This window comes from Alligator mississippiensis, chromosome 1 (genome assembly GCF_030867095.1).
Source record: "Alligator mississippiensis isolate rAllMis1 chromosome 1, rAllMis1, whole genome shotgun sequence".
In the NCBI taxonomy this organism is placed as follows: Eukaryota; Metazoa; Chordata; order Crocodylia; family Alligatoridae; genus Alligator; species Alligator mississippiensis.
This window is the reverse complement of record NC_081824.1, coordinates 453,675,939-453,693,622: the sequence shown is the minus strand read 5'-3', so window position 1 is coordinate 453,693,622 and position 17,684 is coordinate 453,675,939. Positions and strand designations below refer to the sequence as shown.

General features: G+C 45.6%; 1 protein-coding gene across 1 annotated transcript in view; it reads right to left on the bottom strand.

Annotated features, from left to right (window-relative positions):
- Positions 1 to 17,684, bottom strand: part of SLC36A4 (solute carrier family 36 member 4) — a 261,549-nt gene that overhangs the window by 203,812 nt on the left and 40,053 nt on the right. Inside the window, exons 7-8 of the mRNA XM_019496431.2 lie at positions 2,827 to 3,054; positions 400 to 498 (exon numbers count right to left, since the gene is read on the bottom strand). Coding sequence (XP_019351976.2) covers positions 400 to 498; positions 2,827 to 3,054 — 327 coding nt within the window. The remainder of the gene's footprint in view (positions 1 to 399; positions 499 to 2,826; positions 3,055 to 17,684) is intronic.

The window sequence follows — 17,684 nt, the reverse complement described above, 5'->3', positions numbered from 1 at the left end:
CTATAGTTGCCCTTAAAAATTCACCACCTATATTAATGAACATGTACAGTAGTCAGCCACATCCTGTTTTGACACATCAGTATACATTAGGAGATTTGGGGACCCAATGTAGTAGAGAAGTCTCTCTCATGACTTTGCAGTTCTTTGCAATGCAATTTTCCCAGCAGTTCCATGAGACAATGCAGCAGCTGGGAGATAAAAAAATAAAAATGGCAATTTAAAATGAAGTAGGTGGTTGAAATGGCCCCTGGATGGGCCACACTCTCTTAAATTCCCTTTTGCCTTATTTGTCAGGATGAAATGAGTCAATTCAGGAAGGCTGAAGCTTTAACAACAACAATAAAAATTGTCTACAACTGGCTCCAGTATTTACATGCGTATAAAAACTAAAGGACTTACCACACCAATTCCTTCAAAAGCAAATATGGCAGTGCCAAAGAAAAGAGGATATTTCTTCCAACCAACCACAGGAGGAAGTTTTCGAGGATCTGATATATCCTGTAAGAAAAACAAAGCCTCAGCAATTCCAAACGTTTTGAAAGCTTCTCACAGAAGAGTAAAACTAATCACACCCTGTCTGCAAAGTTCACGTGTGCTATTATTCCTTTAATTTACACATCATCTCAATCTACACTATACCTCCAAGTTCACTTACCTTCACCTAGTCCTGCATCCAGCTCCCCACCTGAAGCTCTTTACTGCCAATGCAATATGTACGTTATGGGGTAGATATACCCTCAGGCAGACATTCCTGCTCTGGTTTTATGTTTTTGAAGTACCTTTCACAACCATAAGAACTAACAACTTTTTAAAATGAAAGGTAAAACTTTGAATAATATTTAAGAGGTTTTTCTTGATTTTTCCCTCTCAGCAACTGTCTTTCTTGCCAACAAATCAGTATACACAACACATTTTCACTGCTGTATTATAAAGAGACATTATTAGGACATAGAATAATAGAGCTGGAAGGGACCTCAAGATATGTAGTCGAAGGGCAGGTGGTTATTTTGGCTGGTGGGTCACTTAACGAGTTTGGATGAGCTATCAAGGGCCACAAAATCTTTCAGAAGGTATTTTACAAATGGATACAAAAATAAATCATACTAAAATCAAATACCTACTATAACACATTTTAATTTTATTTCAAAATAATTTTTGTCCTGATGTATGGTTTTTTGAGTGGTGTATATGCAGCCGATTGCATAATAGCTCAAAATAAAGTCTTATTCTTGAATATTGTGTGGGGGTTTGTGTATGGAGGGGTGGAGATACATATGTGGGGGTGGGGTAGGTGTGCACATGTGTGTAGGAGGCTGGCCATGCACTAGGTCCTGGGAGCTGGATGGACAGGGGCAGGGGGCACATGCAGCAGAGCTTGCCAGGGTGGTGCAGTGAGGTATAGATGTAGTCTGCCCCTGCCCCTACCCCTACCTAGCTTGGGGCTGCTCTCACAGTGCTCCGCATGGGACCAAGCACTGCCCATTCCCACACAGGGTGGCCTGCACCATGTTCCCTCCTGCACCCACCAACAGCACCGCCCAAGCCCTGGCCAACATGTACAGTTTCCCAGTGGGGTTGCCTTCTACCCACTCAGCTGCCCTTAGGTGGCTGTCCATCACACCAGGGAGCTGAGTGAGTGGAAAGCATTAAGGCTGCACGAAGCTTCAGGTGCTGATTCTATTTGGAGGAGATTTAGCCTGACTCAGCAGCTGAATCTCTAAATCTGAATCAAATCAGGAGACCAATAAAAAGGTCTAAATTGATTTGAAGCCTCTGAATCTATTCAGAAGAGATTCAGAGAAAGATTTGGAGATTTGGCAATTCAGGCTGTCCCCGCTCGCTGTCACAGGGGAGGGGAGGGAACCATAGGAGGACCTCCACCAGGCCCCATCCCCTGCATGCTCCCCCAGCCCCGACCCCAGCACATTCTCCCAGCCCTCTCAATGGGTGCCCTACCCGGCCCCAGCATCCCAGCTCTTCAAAGAGAAAAAAAGCCCCACACTCTCTGGATGCTGCAGCAGCCATCAGGGCTTCTGGGGGCTCATGGCAGAGCCCCAGCATGCAGCACAGGGCAGAAGGATGCAGGAGAGATCACCCCCCCACACCTGGCAGGAGCCAGTGATTGCGGGGCTTTTTAATTTTTTTTTTATTTAAAGAGCCAAGGCGCTGGGGCCAGGCAGGGCAGTCATTGAGGGGTGCTAGGAGAGCAGGCAGAGAATGAGGCCTGTTGGATTTGGAAACTCGGCCGATTCGGCAGTAGCCAGCAGTGGGGCCATCCATGGGTACAGGGCCGACACAGGGTGGGTATTTTGCCCGCCCCAATCTAGTCCAACACCCTGGCTTAGCCAGGAAGGGTCCAGTAGGGGAATCAGGGATCCGTCCTCTGACCTTGGTGTTACTAGCACTACACTCCAACCAACTGAACTAATTGGCTGTTCAACAGGATACTATTGAAATCAGTGCTTTATTACAGGGAAACTACTGGTCAAAAGACAGAACGCATGAAGCCACAGGCATCATGCCTGGAAAAACACTTTCCCCAAGGCTGAAAGTTCTTTATAGTTTATACTGTTTTTATTTAATCATCTTAATGGAAGGAGCTTCAGTGGATATTCTCCTTCCTTTCTTAAAATCCTACATCCCATAAATGTCTTTTAAAATTATCTCTTAGGTATAAGGTAGCAATTTGAAAGGTACCCATCAACTTAGTACTTTATAGAATAAGCCAAGATGTCCAAAAATTATATAAATAAAAAAAAAATAGTAATTAATGACTTTATTATCACACAATAACTGGGGAAAAAAAAAAAAACTGTTTATACTCACTCGAACAATATACTGGTAAATAATTACCAGGCTGACAGCCATGCAAATGTTGGCAAGGAATGAAAGTATAGATAGGCTCTTCAGATCACGAATGAAGACCAGAAGGATAATAAATGGGAGAAAACACAGCATGTATATTCGTAAATCAATACACCTTTTCTCAGAGAGACTTCTAGTAACCGTGTCATTCATGGAACTTGTCCTATTCTCCAAAAATCCCTCGTGGACCTAGAGGAGGAAAAAAAAAAAGTTAAATGTTTTTAAAATATATTAAAAAGCATCTTTATTTCAATTCGAGACTGGCTTATTTTCATTCAACTTAAAACACATCTTTCCCAAGGAATTTAAGCCAAACTTAAAAAGCCAAGCAGATGAAATGAGTCCATAGAAATGCTTGCATAAAACCCCATTTTACGGGTTTTAATCCATAACTGGTTTAAATTCAGACCTTCAGCTCAGCAAGTGCAACTGTCCATATAGATGAGCCCTACATGTTCTGTCGTAATCACACAGTATTCACTTGCCACGTTATTCAAAAGACTGAGCATATAAAAATTTACATCTGTTGTTGTGCCTTAGAGAATATTTAACATGATCAAGGCTGATGATTTTTTTTATGAAAATTTCACTACATGTGAACTATATGTACACTGAGATCAAACACACTGGTTGGTTAAATCAGAAGGCATCTGCCTCAAAATGTCATTTCATTTTTTTTATTTTTTATTTTTTAATGCTATAGTGTTTTTCCAGGAACAGATCCAGGATTTCCCAAAGGGGGTAGTGTGGAAGAGCCAACCACCTAGCACGGGGGCTGCACCCCCTACTCCCAGCCTCCTATACCCCCACAAGCAAGGACATACCAAGTCGCAGGAGCCTTTGGGGACTTTCTGAAAGTCCCTAAAGCAGGTTAAAACCCCTCCTCCCTTCAGCTTCCTGATCAGAGGAACATTCCTCCCTTCCCCCCCCCCCTCTCTTCCACACCCCCTGCCAGCTGCTCTTGCTTTATCTGTGGTTTGAGGTGGGGAAGCTACAGTCAACCAGGCAGAGCAGGCACTGGACTCAGCTGGAAAGGGAACAGCAGCAACAGGACATCTGGAGAGTAGTTCCTTCCACCTTCCCCAGTCCCGGAGCAGGCACTGCCACTGTCCTGGTCTCCAGCTGAGCCCAGCCCCTGCACAGGAGGCAGGAATGGCTCTGGTGCTTCCCCACCCACATAACACAGAAAGAGAGAGTGGGGGGGAAGGAGCAGAGACTGGGTATGACTTCGAGCAGGAAGGAAGAAGGAGAGAGGATTTTTGCCTGCTTCAGAGACTTTAAAAAGTCCCCAGAGGTTCCCATGGTACACTCCAATCCAAAAGGGGAACAACAGCTGCATCACTGCCCCTCCTTGTATCCACTCCTGTGCTTTTCCCTGTTAGAAAAAATTAAAAGCTCATGCACTCTATCACATCTGTCCATCCTAGACATCCGATATTGATGTTGTTAGTTTGTTTCCATTATAAAAAGCCCTAACATTATGTAAATTATAAAAAACAATGAATTCTCTATACAGAGATATAAGCAAAACTAGAAAGTTAATGGCCTGAAATAACAATTAAAGGCTTTCTAAAATGCAAGTGAGACAACAAGATTACTGTAGTCAACGACTAATCAACTTGCACAGTTATAGCTCAGGGGATGTACTATAATAGGTACAGACAAGTTGTGGCAAACATGCCACAAGTGGCACAGGCAGCCTTTGTGTGGCATTCAGTGGGTTGAGAAGAGGAGGGGACAGGGAGCCCAGCTAGATAGTGCAGGGAGCAGAAAGCAGAGCAGATCAGGCAGAGGAAAGGGATTGGAGTGGCACTCAGAGGGGTATATAAATTTGTTGATAAAAAGGTTGGTCCTCACTGTACTAGGAAATAATAGCTATTCTAGCCTCACAAAAAGATGCGCTTACAATAATACATTATAAAACATACATTACGTTAATGTGTTGCATTATAAAACACATTAATCAGTTTGCAATGAAACTGCATACAAAACTGGCATGTTTTAAATTTCTATGTAGTCCCATTAGTACAAACAAAACACTACAGTTAGAAATAGTCAGTGCACATTTTACTGTTTTTTTGGATGGGAATTTTTTAGATTGGGGGGGGCGGTAACAGAGTGGCTTGTTCCCTTAAGGGAAAGCAGCTATTTAGACTGTAGCTATGAGGTTAATGAGGGCATGCTCCCCAAGAAACAAAAACCCCAGCAGGCAAAAAGGAGGTGGGAGGGTGGAATGGAGGAAAAAAAACTAGAGACAGGAGACCTCTGGGCTATAAGAAGGACAAGCCTAGGAAAAGAAGGCTGAGGCTACAGCAGATGCAACTCAGGGTCCAATGCATAAGGTTTTGGTTTCCTTACTTAGTATGATGAAAGACTGCATACTACTGAGGCTAGCTGAGAGATGCTTGGGAAAGGGGCAAAAGTCTGGCCACAAAACGCCCTGAAGCAGCAACCTGCTACAGGGAGAAAGAGAGAAATTGAGATTTTGGTAGGCGAGCAGGGTAAGGACTCTGAACAACTCAAGAAGCTCAAGAGGCTGCAGAAAAAAAGAAACTGTTACATTTAAACTGTCAGTCCAATCAAGATTCAGATTTAATGGTCTATTTGAGATGAACGGACAGTACATTTCTCTCAGTAGTATTATTTTGGGTTGTCTGAAATACAAAAGACAAAACATATTTTAAAAATTGTTGGTTTTTTTTTTTTTTACAACAAAGTGTCACGGGACGGGGTCCTTAAGGATGGCCGTGTTACCCCTAAGGCCCCTCAACCGTACCAATTCGGCCCGATAGGCACCCACTATTCTCACCCGCCACGCCTTGTTGGAATAATTGATATAGGGAGGCTGCCTTCAATCCTATCTGAGCACGGTCCTGATGCACTTCCCTGGGCCCCATGGGTCCCATTTCAAAATAGATGTCCCTGGACACCCCAGCTTTATGGGCTATATGCGTGGCTCCAACCGTCCCTTTACCACGCCTCTAGCCTCGCACATGGTACTGGCATTGTTTTACCTAGGCCTCATTATAATTCGGCCCCTTGTCTCTGCACCCCTCAGCGCTGGGCTCTCTGCAAAATGCTGCGCCTTCTCTGGCACCAGGGTCTGTGCCCTCAAATGTTGCGCCCTCTCTGGTGCCGGGGTCCCCACACTGCAGTGGGCCCCCAATGAGGCCTCCTGCTTCCCTGAATAGCCTCACTCAAGCCACCAGTGTTATCAGACAGCAAACAAACAGCAGTCAAACCTGAGCCCCAGGGCTATAACGTAACACAAAGTTTGAGGCATACTCTTCCCCTTTAAAAGAGTAAAACCTCTTCTCTAATACTGGGTGCCTCTAGGCAAGGGTACCTTATGGGCTCCTGGTGCCCCATTGGCCCTAAGGGTGGAGTATCTGATAGCTATAGCATTTCTGAGCCCTTCCTTCCCAAAGGCTCCTTCCCCTTCAGCTTCTGGCAGGGAACTGAACTGCTGGGTTCTAGCCCTAGGGTTTATAAGGGCCTAGGGCCCTGCCTCTTCTGGCCAGCTAACCAGGTGCAGGTACGGCCAATTCCCTCATTAGCCAGCTGTCATGGCAAGCTGCACCTGGGCTCTTATCTGGCCCTTTGTGTTCCCTCCCCAGGCAATCTCTGCTCTGATAGGAGCAGGCACCTTAGTGCCCTGGGACAAAAAGCTTTCAGCAAAAAGAGCAACAAAAAGGAATTACTTGTTAGGGGAAGGCAAAGATCCAGAGCAACGGTGGGCTTTCCAGAAACTTTTGGACCATGGGATAATGGATTACAAAAGATGCTGGCCATTACTGACACAAAGGCTTGGATCCTGAACAATTTGAACATCACTTGGAAGGTAGTAAGCATCCATTAGATTTCACTAAAAATCAATAAGAACTAAGGATTCTCCAAACCTCTTAAGACCCAAGTTTTAGAAAGCCCCTGAAGATAAATACAACTATGAACTTGATGAACAAGTAGTAAAACTATTATTTCCCAAAGTTACTTGAAATGAACTTCCCACCGACATTTAAAGGAGAGCAAGCATTATAGTGACTTTTACACAAGTTTTATTCCTTGGTCTTTCACTGACATATGCATAGGTAAAAACAGTTTATACATAAAGATCCAGGCTTAGATTTTTTGTGCATATCAATGGGATATGGACATGTAATTCACAGTTCTTTAAAAATTCCAGCCACCATAAATAGTTAATTTAACATACAGCAGTTGGGAGCAAAGACATGTTCATTATGCTAATTTACCTTAAATTGTACATCAATATTCTTAGTCTGTTACACAGTGTCAAGAAACATCCTACATTTAAATAAAGCTACAATTCTGCTCCTGAAATACTTTATAAGCCCATACAGTTTTAATCCAATTTCTTCCAAACTAATTTTTGGTACCATTTCATTTACATCTTAACTTTCTTCTTTTAACACACCTGCATTTTCAGTATATACAGAAAAACTCAGTAAGGAGCTCCTAAAAACAGAAATATTCACAAGTTTTCTATTAGCTGTAAGGAATTAAAATGATTTGTAACTTCAAGTTACATCAAAACTTTACTTGAGCTTAAAATACATTATATTTCATAAAACATTATTATTAAAGGTCTTTCATTTTTATTCATCTTGTATTTGGCATACTAAGATATAGGGAGTGAAAGCACACACAGGAAGTACAAAGCCCCCACCTAAATCCACAAATAATCCATATATGTCATCAAACAAACACTGATGTAAACATCTCCAAAGTGATTGCTAACACATACCCACATTTTGGGACTCCTAAATTTAAAGAGTTAAAATCTAAAGCTGACCAGAGCAATCACCACAAGTAGCAAGTGTCAAGACACCTGATTTCTGCTGCTCCAGATTCTCTCAGTCTGTCTAAAGTACAGCAGGGCTGAACCTCTGACATCTTTCCAAAACCAAGGGAGCAAAGGTCTGGTGGATTTTCAAAAATCTCTATTCCTAGTAGAAGCCTTATTTTTTCCCTTCACCTTATAATGTGGTTTACACAGACAAGAGATAAGAGGGCAAGGATACCCACTACTGCTGTTGGGAATGAGAGAGACTATTAATAAAGACTGATTCTACCATGGAGGCAGGAGGCCCTGGTGCCTCATCTTCTAAATAGATAAAATATTTGCAAGAAATTCAGATTAATAAAGCTGGTGCTACTTGTACTCATAAATGTAACAGTTCATTTGACTATAAGGAAGGGCAATATATAATTTTATATGCTATTTTCCCTCAGCTGATATTTTTCAGTGTCCCAGGGGAGCGGGGGCACGGGGAGACCCCCGCGGCGGCCAAGGAGTCTGCTTACCTCCCGCAGGGCCGGAGGAGCCGAGGAAACTCCACGTGCCGGCAGCGCCGGCGCGGGCCGTCAGCCGGGCGTTTATCCGGCTGCGGCTGAGCGGGGCACACCGGCCGGGAGGAACAAAAGGTGGCCCCGCCGAGGCAGCGGGGCAGCTGAAGGGAGAGAGCTGGAGCCCCAGCGAGCAGGGGATCAGTTGCCACCTGCAGAGTGCAGGACGCCGCCGCATAGAGGCGGAGCAGGCTGCAAGCAGTGCAGCGGAGCACCCGGGAGTGAGACAATGAGGGGAGCAGTCAGCTCCATAAGCGGGGCAGCAGCCAGCGGGGAACCCGACACCCAAGGCAGCAAGAGGCGAGACAGCTGCGCCAAGAGTGGGGCCAGCTGTATCCTGCACTACGGAGCCGACGGCGTGGGTAACTGCGACAGGGACTATTGGGGAAGCAGAGAGGACATCTGCATCCCAAGGAAGGAGGGACCAGGTCAGCATCCCCACTGGGAGAGGCATACCCGGTCCGAAGATCGCTGGTAGTGGCTAGGGGGACTGAGCCAAGAGAGGACGAGACGAGGACGGGTTAGAGGCCAGGATAAGAAGACCTGAGGTGGCGTATGGCCGGGGTGTAGGGGAGGACGGAGCCCCGAGAGTACCCGCGAAGAAGCGTGCCAGCACCGGGGGATACCCCAAGGGAAGACCCCCCACTGAAAGAGTCATCAAAGTCATGGCAGGCAAGTTCTGGGGTCCCCCTTTATACCAGAAGGGGTAAACCCTGGGGTGTACCAACGAAGCCCAGGTGTGCAAGATCTCGAGTCCAGGGAAAGGCGGCGCGCGAACTCCTGGTCGAACGGAGGCGGGTACACAGATATTCCCCCAGTCAATATGTGTACACCATTAATAAATGCAATCTATTGCCAGGAAGAAATTCAGGACAATTTCTGCTTGCTCATTAAATCCACCTGCTGCTTACGGAGATTAAAAACCTCTACCATGGGGAGGCACATTTAGGTATTCCAGGATATTCAAACTCTTGTTCCATACATCCCTCCCTGTCACTGAACCCCACTGCCAACTCTTATCTTTTCTTGGTCCTATTATCATCTCCCCAAACAGCTGCCCACCATTGCCTTTTACAACCCACCTCACTGACAGTGGATACCTTATCAGTATTATAAATTGGGCTAATTCAAGTTGAAAGTAGGACTAATCTAACCTCCCAAACATCTTTTGCATCTCTCAAGTTTTATTTTCCTAAAAGACTAAGTCAATCTTCCCCACATACAAAGTAAGAGCAAGATGTAATAAAAACATAAACAGTCTCAAATAAAAACTATAAAAACCTGAAACCATTAACCCAAAATACTATGTAAAACTGGTAAAATATTTTCTCATTTAAAAAAAAAAAAAGTTTTCTAAGGGAATATTAAGATTTGGGAAATATAGATGTTTTGTACGAAAATGCTGTGGTGACTGAATTTTTACATAAAAAAAACAACTTGTCAAAGGGCATAGTTTCAACTTTATCACTTCAGCTTTTTCCATCATTTCTAGTCTCTTTTTATGACCAGGTTACGAAACGCCTGGACACAGGAGGAGGGGTGGATGTCGTATACTTAGACTTCAGGAAGGCCTTTGATACGGTATCCCACCCCATACTGGTGAACAAGTTAAGAGACTGTGACTTGGATGACTACACAGTCCGGTGGGTGGAGAATTGGCTAGAGGGTCGCACCCAGAGAGTCATGGTGGATGGGTCGATTTCATCCTGGAGGGGTGTGGGCAGTGGGGTCCTGCAGGGCTCGGTCCTTGGACCGATACTCTTCGATGTCTTCATCAGTGACTTGGACGAGGGAGTGAAATGTACTCTGTCCAAGTTTGCAGATGACACAAAGCTATGGGGAAAAGTGGACACGCCGGAGAGCAGGGAACAGCTACAAGCAGACCTGGACAGGTTGGACAAGTGGGCAGAAAACAACAGAATGCAGCTCAACAAGGACAAATGCAAAGTGCTGCACCTGGGGAAGAAAAATGTCCAGCACACCTACAGCCTAGGGAATGACCTGCTGGGTGGCACAGAGGTGGAAAGGGATCTTGGAGTCCTAGTGGACTCCAAGATGAACATGAGTCGGCAGTGTGACGAAGCCATCAGAAAAGCCAATGGCACTTTATCGTGCATCAGCAGATGCATGACGAATAGATCCAAGGAGGTGATACTTCCCCTCTATCGGCCACTGGTCAGACCGCAGCTGGAGTACTGCATGCAGTTCTGGGCACCGTACTTCAAGAGAGATGCGGATAACCTGGAGAGAGTCCAGAGAAGGGCCACTCGCATGGTTAAGGGCTTGCAGACCAAGCCCTATGAGGAGAGACTGGAGAACCTGGACCTTTTCAGCCTCCGCAAGAGAAGGTTGAGAGGCGACCTTGTGGCTGCCTATAAGTTCATCACAGGGGCACAGAAGGGAATTGGTGAGATTTTATTCACCAAGGCGCCCCGGAGGTTACAAGAAATAATGGCCACAAGCTAGCAGAGAGCTGATTTAGATTGGACGTTAGGAAGAACTTCTTCATGGTTAGAGTGGCCAAGGTCTGGAATGGGCTCCCAAGGGAGGTGGTGCTCTCCCCTACCCTGGGGGTCTTCAAGAGGAGGTTAGATAAGCATCTAGCTGGAGTCATCTAGACCCAGCACTCTTTCCTGCCTATGCAGGGGGTCGGACTCGATGATCTATTGAGGTCCCTTCCGACCCTAACGTCTATGAATCTATGAGAATCATCTTCTGTATTACACAAGTGACACAAGTTTTGTTTTTAGCAGTTTGAGGTGCAGTTTCCCAGAACCCCCCTGCACCTATCCCTGTGAAACTTGGCAGGCTTCATGCCCTCAGAAGGGCCTACCATCTCTGAAATTTTCATCTGAATCAGGCGTGAAATGACAAAGTTATAGGCATTTTCATGATTCCCCATTATAGCCTATGGGCAAAATGTCGAAATGCATCGAAACAGTTTCGATGAAACGAAACGGGACAGTGGTTCGAAATGAAACAAAATGAAACACGGTTCCTTCAAAATGGCGAAACAGAAGTCAAAATGAAACGGTACTGTTTCGCACAGCCCTAATGACTAGGTATAACTTGCTGTGCCTTGGCACTGCCTAACTTAAATGTAGCAGCAGGAGTAGCAACTTCAAGATCGCTAGCAGGAAAAGCAGTCTAAGATTCTAGAGTATAATGATCCAGAAGAGACTAGATTATAAGTCATGTTCAATACATTATTTCCCAGTAGTAAACTGTTCTGCCACCCTAGGGATGTATGCGAGGTGGTGAGGAAAAGACTCGCATTAATCTTTCATATTTTTTAACAGGATAGAAAAAATTCAAATGTTCTGCCGTGTTTTAAAGCCCAGTAAATCTCTACTTGCAAAAAAAAATACAAAATACAAAAAAACCAAACAAACCCTCAATTACATTTTCAGCCAGGCTTTCCTTTGCTGGTCTACTGCTTCCAGACTCTAAACCATATGGCTCCACTCCTAGGAGCAAAATGAAAAACAACTGCTTTTTACCACTTGTCTACTCTGGAATTTTAGTGTGTTGTATCTGCTTCCTCTCTAGTAATGGCAGCTCTCTCATCCCTTTATTCATTCAGGGATGTCTGCTTTCAGAACCAACCTCTTCTGTGATGCCCATGGTAAACTTGCCTTGCCTCTACATATGAGTTGTATTGCTGTGACTATTTCAAAATAGTTAAAGAAGTACTTACCCACTAGCATGAATTCAACTGAACTGGTATAAATGTGCTTTACCCATACATACATAAATACATACATACAACAACAACATCAAAAAGAATAACCAACCTTGGTATACTTTCATACAAAGATACCTGCCTTCACAATATGGGTTGTGTACGGGATAATTATTTTGATAAAAAGCTACCTTTATACAATATATTCATGCGCCGCCAGCCCCATGGAGCTCAACCCAGTGGTGGGAAGTGGCGCGAGAGCCAATGGTGGAGCCACACGGAGCACAGCCCTGGCAAGCACAGCCCAGTGGTGGGAGGCTCTGCAGCCCCGCAGAGGCAAGCCTGGCAGCGGGAGGCAGGGGAGAGCCACAGGCCAGGCCTGCGCTCGGAGCCAGGGATGTGCTCAGAGCAGCTCCACCACTGGCTCTTCCACCGCCTCCCACCACTGAGCTGAGTTCTGTTGGGCTGGCGGAGCTGCTCAGAGCGCAGCCCTGGCTCTCCTCTACCTCCTGCCACTGGGCTGCTTCAAAACTCAAAACATTTCGAATCTTTCAAAACTTGCTGAGTTTCTGTGGCCTCATGAATCTTGCTTTCCTCCTGCACAGTAACCCAGCTTACACAGAAAAAGTAGAGAGTTCTCCCAATGCAATTTAGTCAAACCTAGTGGTTAGGACATTCTTCTGGGAAGTGCAAGATACAGGTTTGAAGCCCCAAGCCTTAAATATAAATAGAAAGCAAAGGTGTGTCAGTCGTACAAATGAAAGCATTCAGAAGCTGCAGCATTAAACATTGTCCCTAGAACACACTTCTTACTTCATACATTTATTTTTCATCCACTAATCCAGGAGCTGGACTCCAAAGTAGTTAAGCCCCATCAGTTTTGTGAATCATCAGGTTTGATAAGAATTGATTTTTTTTTTAATTTGATTTTTAATTTAAATCAGATTTTTTATTTTGTGGTTTAAGTTATAAGGTTTTCTTTGGAAAACAAACTTGTTTAAAATGAAATATGAATTTAGTGCAAAAATTTGAGACCCAAACTTTAAAAGACTCTTAAAGCATTTAAATAAAAATAAATATGCTGACTCCATTAGCCTCCCTTTATCAATAAATGTATATAATATTCCATTAGCTTCCCTCCAGAAAAAGCTTCATGCTTTTCTACGCAAAGAAAGATTCAGAGGGAAAACATCTGACTTTTGAGATCAAACTTTGTAAACATGACTATATAGGTCACATATTCTATTAAATGCTTAATCCTATGGGGGACCCCAGGACTGTGCTACTTGGTGAAAAACACTGACAAAGTCACCCATAGGTTTTGGAACCAAACCTTTGACAAGAAGATACACCATTATGTAAGTCATCAAGACCATCCAGGGCAAAATGCTGTGCCCTCCTGGAATAGTAGTTAAGGGTTAAGAACTGTAGTTATCTTGTAAGGAGACACATTTATTTGTTCACAATGAAAAGACACACTTGGCTGCCTCCGCTATCTTCATCCATTCCCACGTGTTATGTGCTTTCATCCTCCAGTCATCCACATTTAATTTCTGTAGATCTGACACTATATCATCTAGCCATTTTCATGACAGTCGTCCAGGCAGCCTTCTCCCCTCCAATGCCCCAAGGAGCACTTTCTTTGGTGTCCAGATTGCTTTTATTCTTTCAACATGGTCCAGCCACTATACTCATTGTGTTATGATTTCCTGTGTCAAGATTGGGTCTCTGTAAAATTGTTACCATTATTGGTTCTTATTCTCCATTCCTGTGTTATGGAATCATACTGTGCACCAAATATTTTCTGTAAATTTTTCCTTTCAAAAGCACCTAGCAGTATCTTGTTTGTTTGTGAGAGAACCCAGGTTTGACTGCCAAATTTGCCTGACTCTGTAGCCCAGTAATTTGCCACAGGCCAATGGCAAAACCACAGTTTTACAGACTTAAAGCTTAGTTTTCCTTGGGATGATCTTGGATGACAGGAGCTTTCTACAATGCAAACTAAGCTGTATCCTTTGCTTCCATTCTTCCTTTAATTTCTTCTTTTATATTACATGCCAGTGCTATGATAGACTCAAAATATTTGAAGTGGGTCACTTAAAATCTGTGGACTCTGGTTAACAGGCCACTTTTTTTATTCTGAAGGCAATGATAACCACTACAAATATGGCCCAGGGAGGTTGTGGTTCGTGGGACATGTGGCCCCTAGCTGCCCAGAAGGTGAACAGATCTGGACCATCCCAGTTCTTACAAGAAAACAAATAAAGAGCTTTGTACATAAAGGGAAGGGGCTGGATAGGTTTGGAGTCCATAGCTGTGCTGAAACTCCAGTGTCTAGGATTGACACGTCATTGCAGTCCTGGCTACTCCATGCTGCAACCTCAGTTCTCCATTAGTAATAGGGAGCCCAAGAATCTGAGTTCTGAATCATTATCTTATTAAGCATTCCCTCTCTGATGCTGCTGTCCCAGGACTCAGGGAAGTCAGGACTGCAAAATCCTTCAAAAACACGGGCTAGGGACAGACAGTCAAAAAATCAGAGCCTGAATTGATTCAATCTTTGCAGATAAGTCTAACCTGCAAAGACTGAACCAATTTTCAAGTGAACAGACATTCACTTTTGATTTCGGAAATGCAGGCACATGTCTGCAGTGCCTCAGGCTAGAAACTGGGGGGTGCTACAGCAGCCCTCCCTTCCCTTCAGCAGCAACCGCTTTCACCCCTCAACTCCTGCTCGGGTGGCATGGCCTTGCTATCCACCCAACACTTGGACTGAGGCTGTGGCTGCAGTTGGAGCTGGGTCTGTGGGGTTGAGAAGAGTTGGCCTGTGGGTGCTGGTGAGGGTGGAGGCAGAGCAGCAAGCCTGGACTGGGCTGTGAAGACCAGGCCTTTCCCGGTGGGCTGCGGAGCAGGCTGGGGCCATGAGGGCTGCGCGACCAGACTGCTCCCGGCTCCCCGCACCCAGGCTGGGCAGGGCTGTCATGGAGCTACAGCCACCCGGCTGCAGCTGCATCACTCTGTGCAGCACTCGGCTGCAGCTGCATCACAAACTGCAGGCTGGCTGGGGCCAGGCAGGCTGTTCTAACCCCCTCACCTTAAGCTGCCACTGCCACAGCCACTGCAGCAGCCACCCCTACCCCTGTTGTGCCACGCCACTCTGGGTGGGCGTGAGAAGCTTCAGCCCAGTGGCTTCTGCCAAAGGTATCGAGCTCCAGCTCCAGTTCTGGCTGCCTTCCACCTGCAGTGCCTGTCTGCAGGAGCTGCTTATCATGCTGGGTGGGTGGAGGGGATGGAAGGCACCCAGAGCTGGAGCCAGAGCTCCGTGCTCTGGGAGGAAGCTGCAGGGCTGAATTTCCACCCTAACCTGAGCGGCACCGTGCAGGGTGGCAGGAGCAGGAACAGCAGCTGGAGTGAGGAGAGCAGAACAGCTCTGCTGGACACCAAGCCAGCTTCCTCTTGCCTCCAGTGGCTCCAGCTCTCGGCTGCAGTGCAATGAGCAGCCCCTGCAGGTGGGCACAGTGGGTAGAAGATAAATGGAGCTGGAGCTCCATGCAGAAGCTGCTGGGCTGAAGCTTCCTGCCCACCCAGAGCAACACAGCACAGCACAGCAAGGGCAGTAGTAGCAGAACAGCCTGCCCAGCTCTGGCCAGCTGCTAGGGGCTGCACAGGACAGGGAGCACTGTGGTGGCAATGGCAGGCAACTGCCAGGCTCAGGGGCCACTGGCGGCTCTGAACTGCCCACTGCTTGGCCAGGCCCCACCAGGCCAAGGTATCATAGCCGCAGCTGCTGGGAAGAGCCCTTCTCAGCCAACCGTGCCTAAACAACAGCCCCACCTGGCCTTGGCACAGGGAGCCAGGAGCAATTTGGCTGTGTAGCCCTGCCCAAACCGCAGCCCACTGGAAAGGACCCAGCCCCTGCAGCCCAGCCCAGCAAGACAGGTGGTTGGTGGGGCCATGCCAGCCAGCTCTGGCCACGCTCCCTCCCAGCCAGTTCTGGCCACTGGAGTAGGGAGCGGGGGGGGGGAGGAATAGCTCACAGGAGCTGCTCCACCTTGGCCAGGCAGACCCAGGCTGCTGGTGGGACAGAGCACAGAGGGGGAAATTAAATCCCTTTGCCTGCTGCCCATGGCAGGAGCTGCTACACCCCAGGCAGACAAACCCTGGCTGCAGTCCCCCTGATGGAAAAGGAGAGGGAGGCAAGAATAAGTCCCTTTGCCTCAGGAGGCCAATGCTGGCCAGTGTCTGGCCATACCCAGCCCCTGCTCTGGCTAGAGAACAGAGTGGTGGGGCCAGCCCTGCTCTCTGCAGCAAACAGCACAGCACAACCCAGGGCTGAAAAGCATGCTGGGATGCTAGGGGACTCTAGTTTAACTTAAACCAGGAAGGGGTCTGGGACAGAAGTTGTATAAACCAGTTTGACCCAAATCAGTTATGTCTGATGCTACATTCAACCAAGTTTATCTTAAACCAGTTTTGGCCATTTTGAAACTGGTCTATATGCACTGAACTTATGCTCTCTTACAAGTTTAAACCAATTTCTGATCACTTAAACCAGTTTATATACAACTTCTGTGCCTAGCCAGGGTAACCATATGTCCCGGATGAGACAGAACAGCCTCAGTGAGAGGGTGAGAGGGGCCAGCAAGCAGGCAGGTACTTTCCTGACTTCACATTGTCTCCATATAGTCGCCCTATTCAAACACCAATGCACTGCTGGGAGTGAAGTAATGAAGAGGTGAAATTATGGTGGCAGGTTACAAAGGTTAGGTGTGAACTAATTACTTCCTGACCTTTTAATGCTTATGTCAATGAAAATTTTAACTGTTTTTTAATAAACTGAGGGAATGTGTTATATATTTACACAATAGTAATAATCTGTGTCCTTTGGTGCCCTCTACAGGGCATTTTATGGAATATAAATCTACGACTGGGCAAGAAACAGCACTTTTCCCTACAGAACTGTCATCCAAATACATGTCGTTGGTAAGTAAAGCCTCTGAATTTTTTAAGAATTTGACACAATTCATAGAGTACATTTTTATTTCTGTATGTCTGTTCCTGGTAGCTAGTATGATCTTGCTACTGGATCTCTGTACAATTCAATTCCTGTGGAAAAGTGGCAAAGTATTTTCTCTTACGGATCCAGAAACCAAAAAAGAACCTGAACCTAGGAACTAATGCCTGACGTACTCCTACTTTGTAATTTGTTTCTAGGCAGAAGGCAGGGCAAAGCAGCACTGGTTTAGAGAGGCATGACCTTTTCTAGACAACAGCCTATTCCCAATTTCTAGTGTCAGTAGCTGACTGAACTGGGTCTGCTTGCCTATCTAGTGGCCACTGTTTGCACTTTAAATTTTACACTGCAGCAAAAATTCACGCTTGGGGAAGAGAAAAAGACAGTGATGGACACATTTTCAAGAATGATATGCTAATTGAGATAAGTAGGTGTTAGAATGACAAAACACTGCAATTCTAACTATCTTGTTTCACAACTACTATATATCATGATCCAAATCAAAGAATACATAATCAGTATATACAAATACTTTACATATCTATGGCGTTTTCATTAGTGGATGTTTAAACCATCCCCAAGCAGAAAACAAAGACATATCTACAAGAAGAAAATATAATTGCACTATTGCAACCACTCCTACTATAAGACAACACTTCACTGTAGTTTAGCCAAAGTTAAAGCGAATTAACACACACACGCACCAGAAAAATCAAAATATATTCTCCTTCCCTGTAACACCTAGTGAAGAAAAGACAA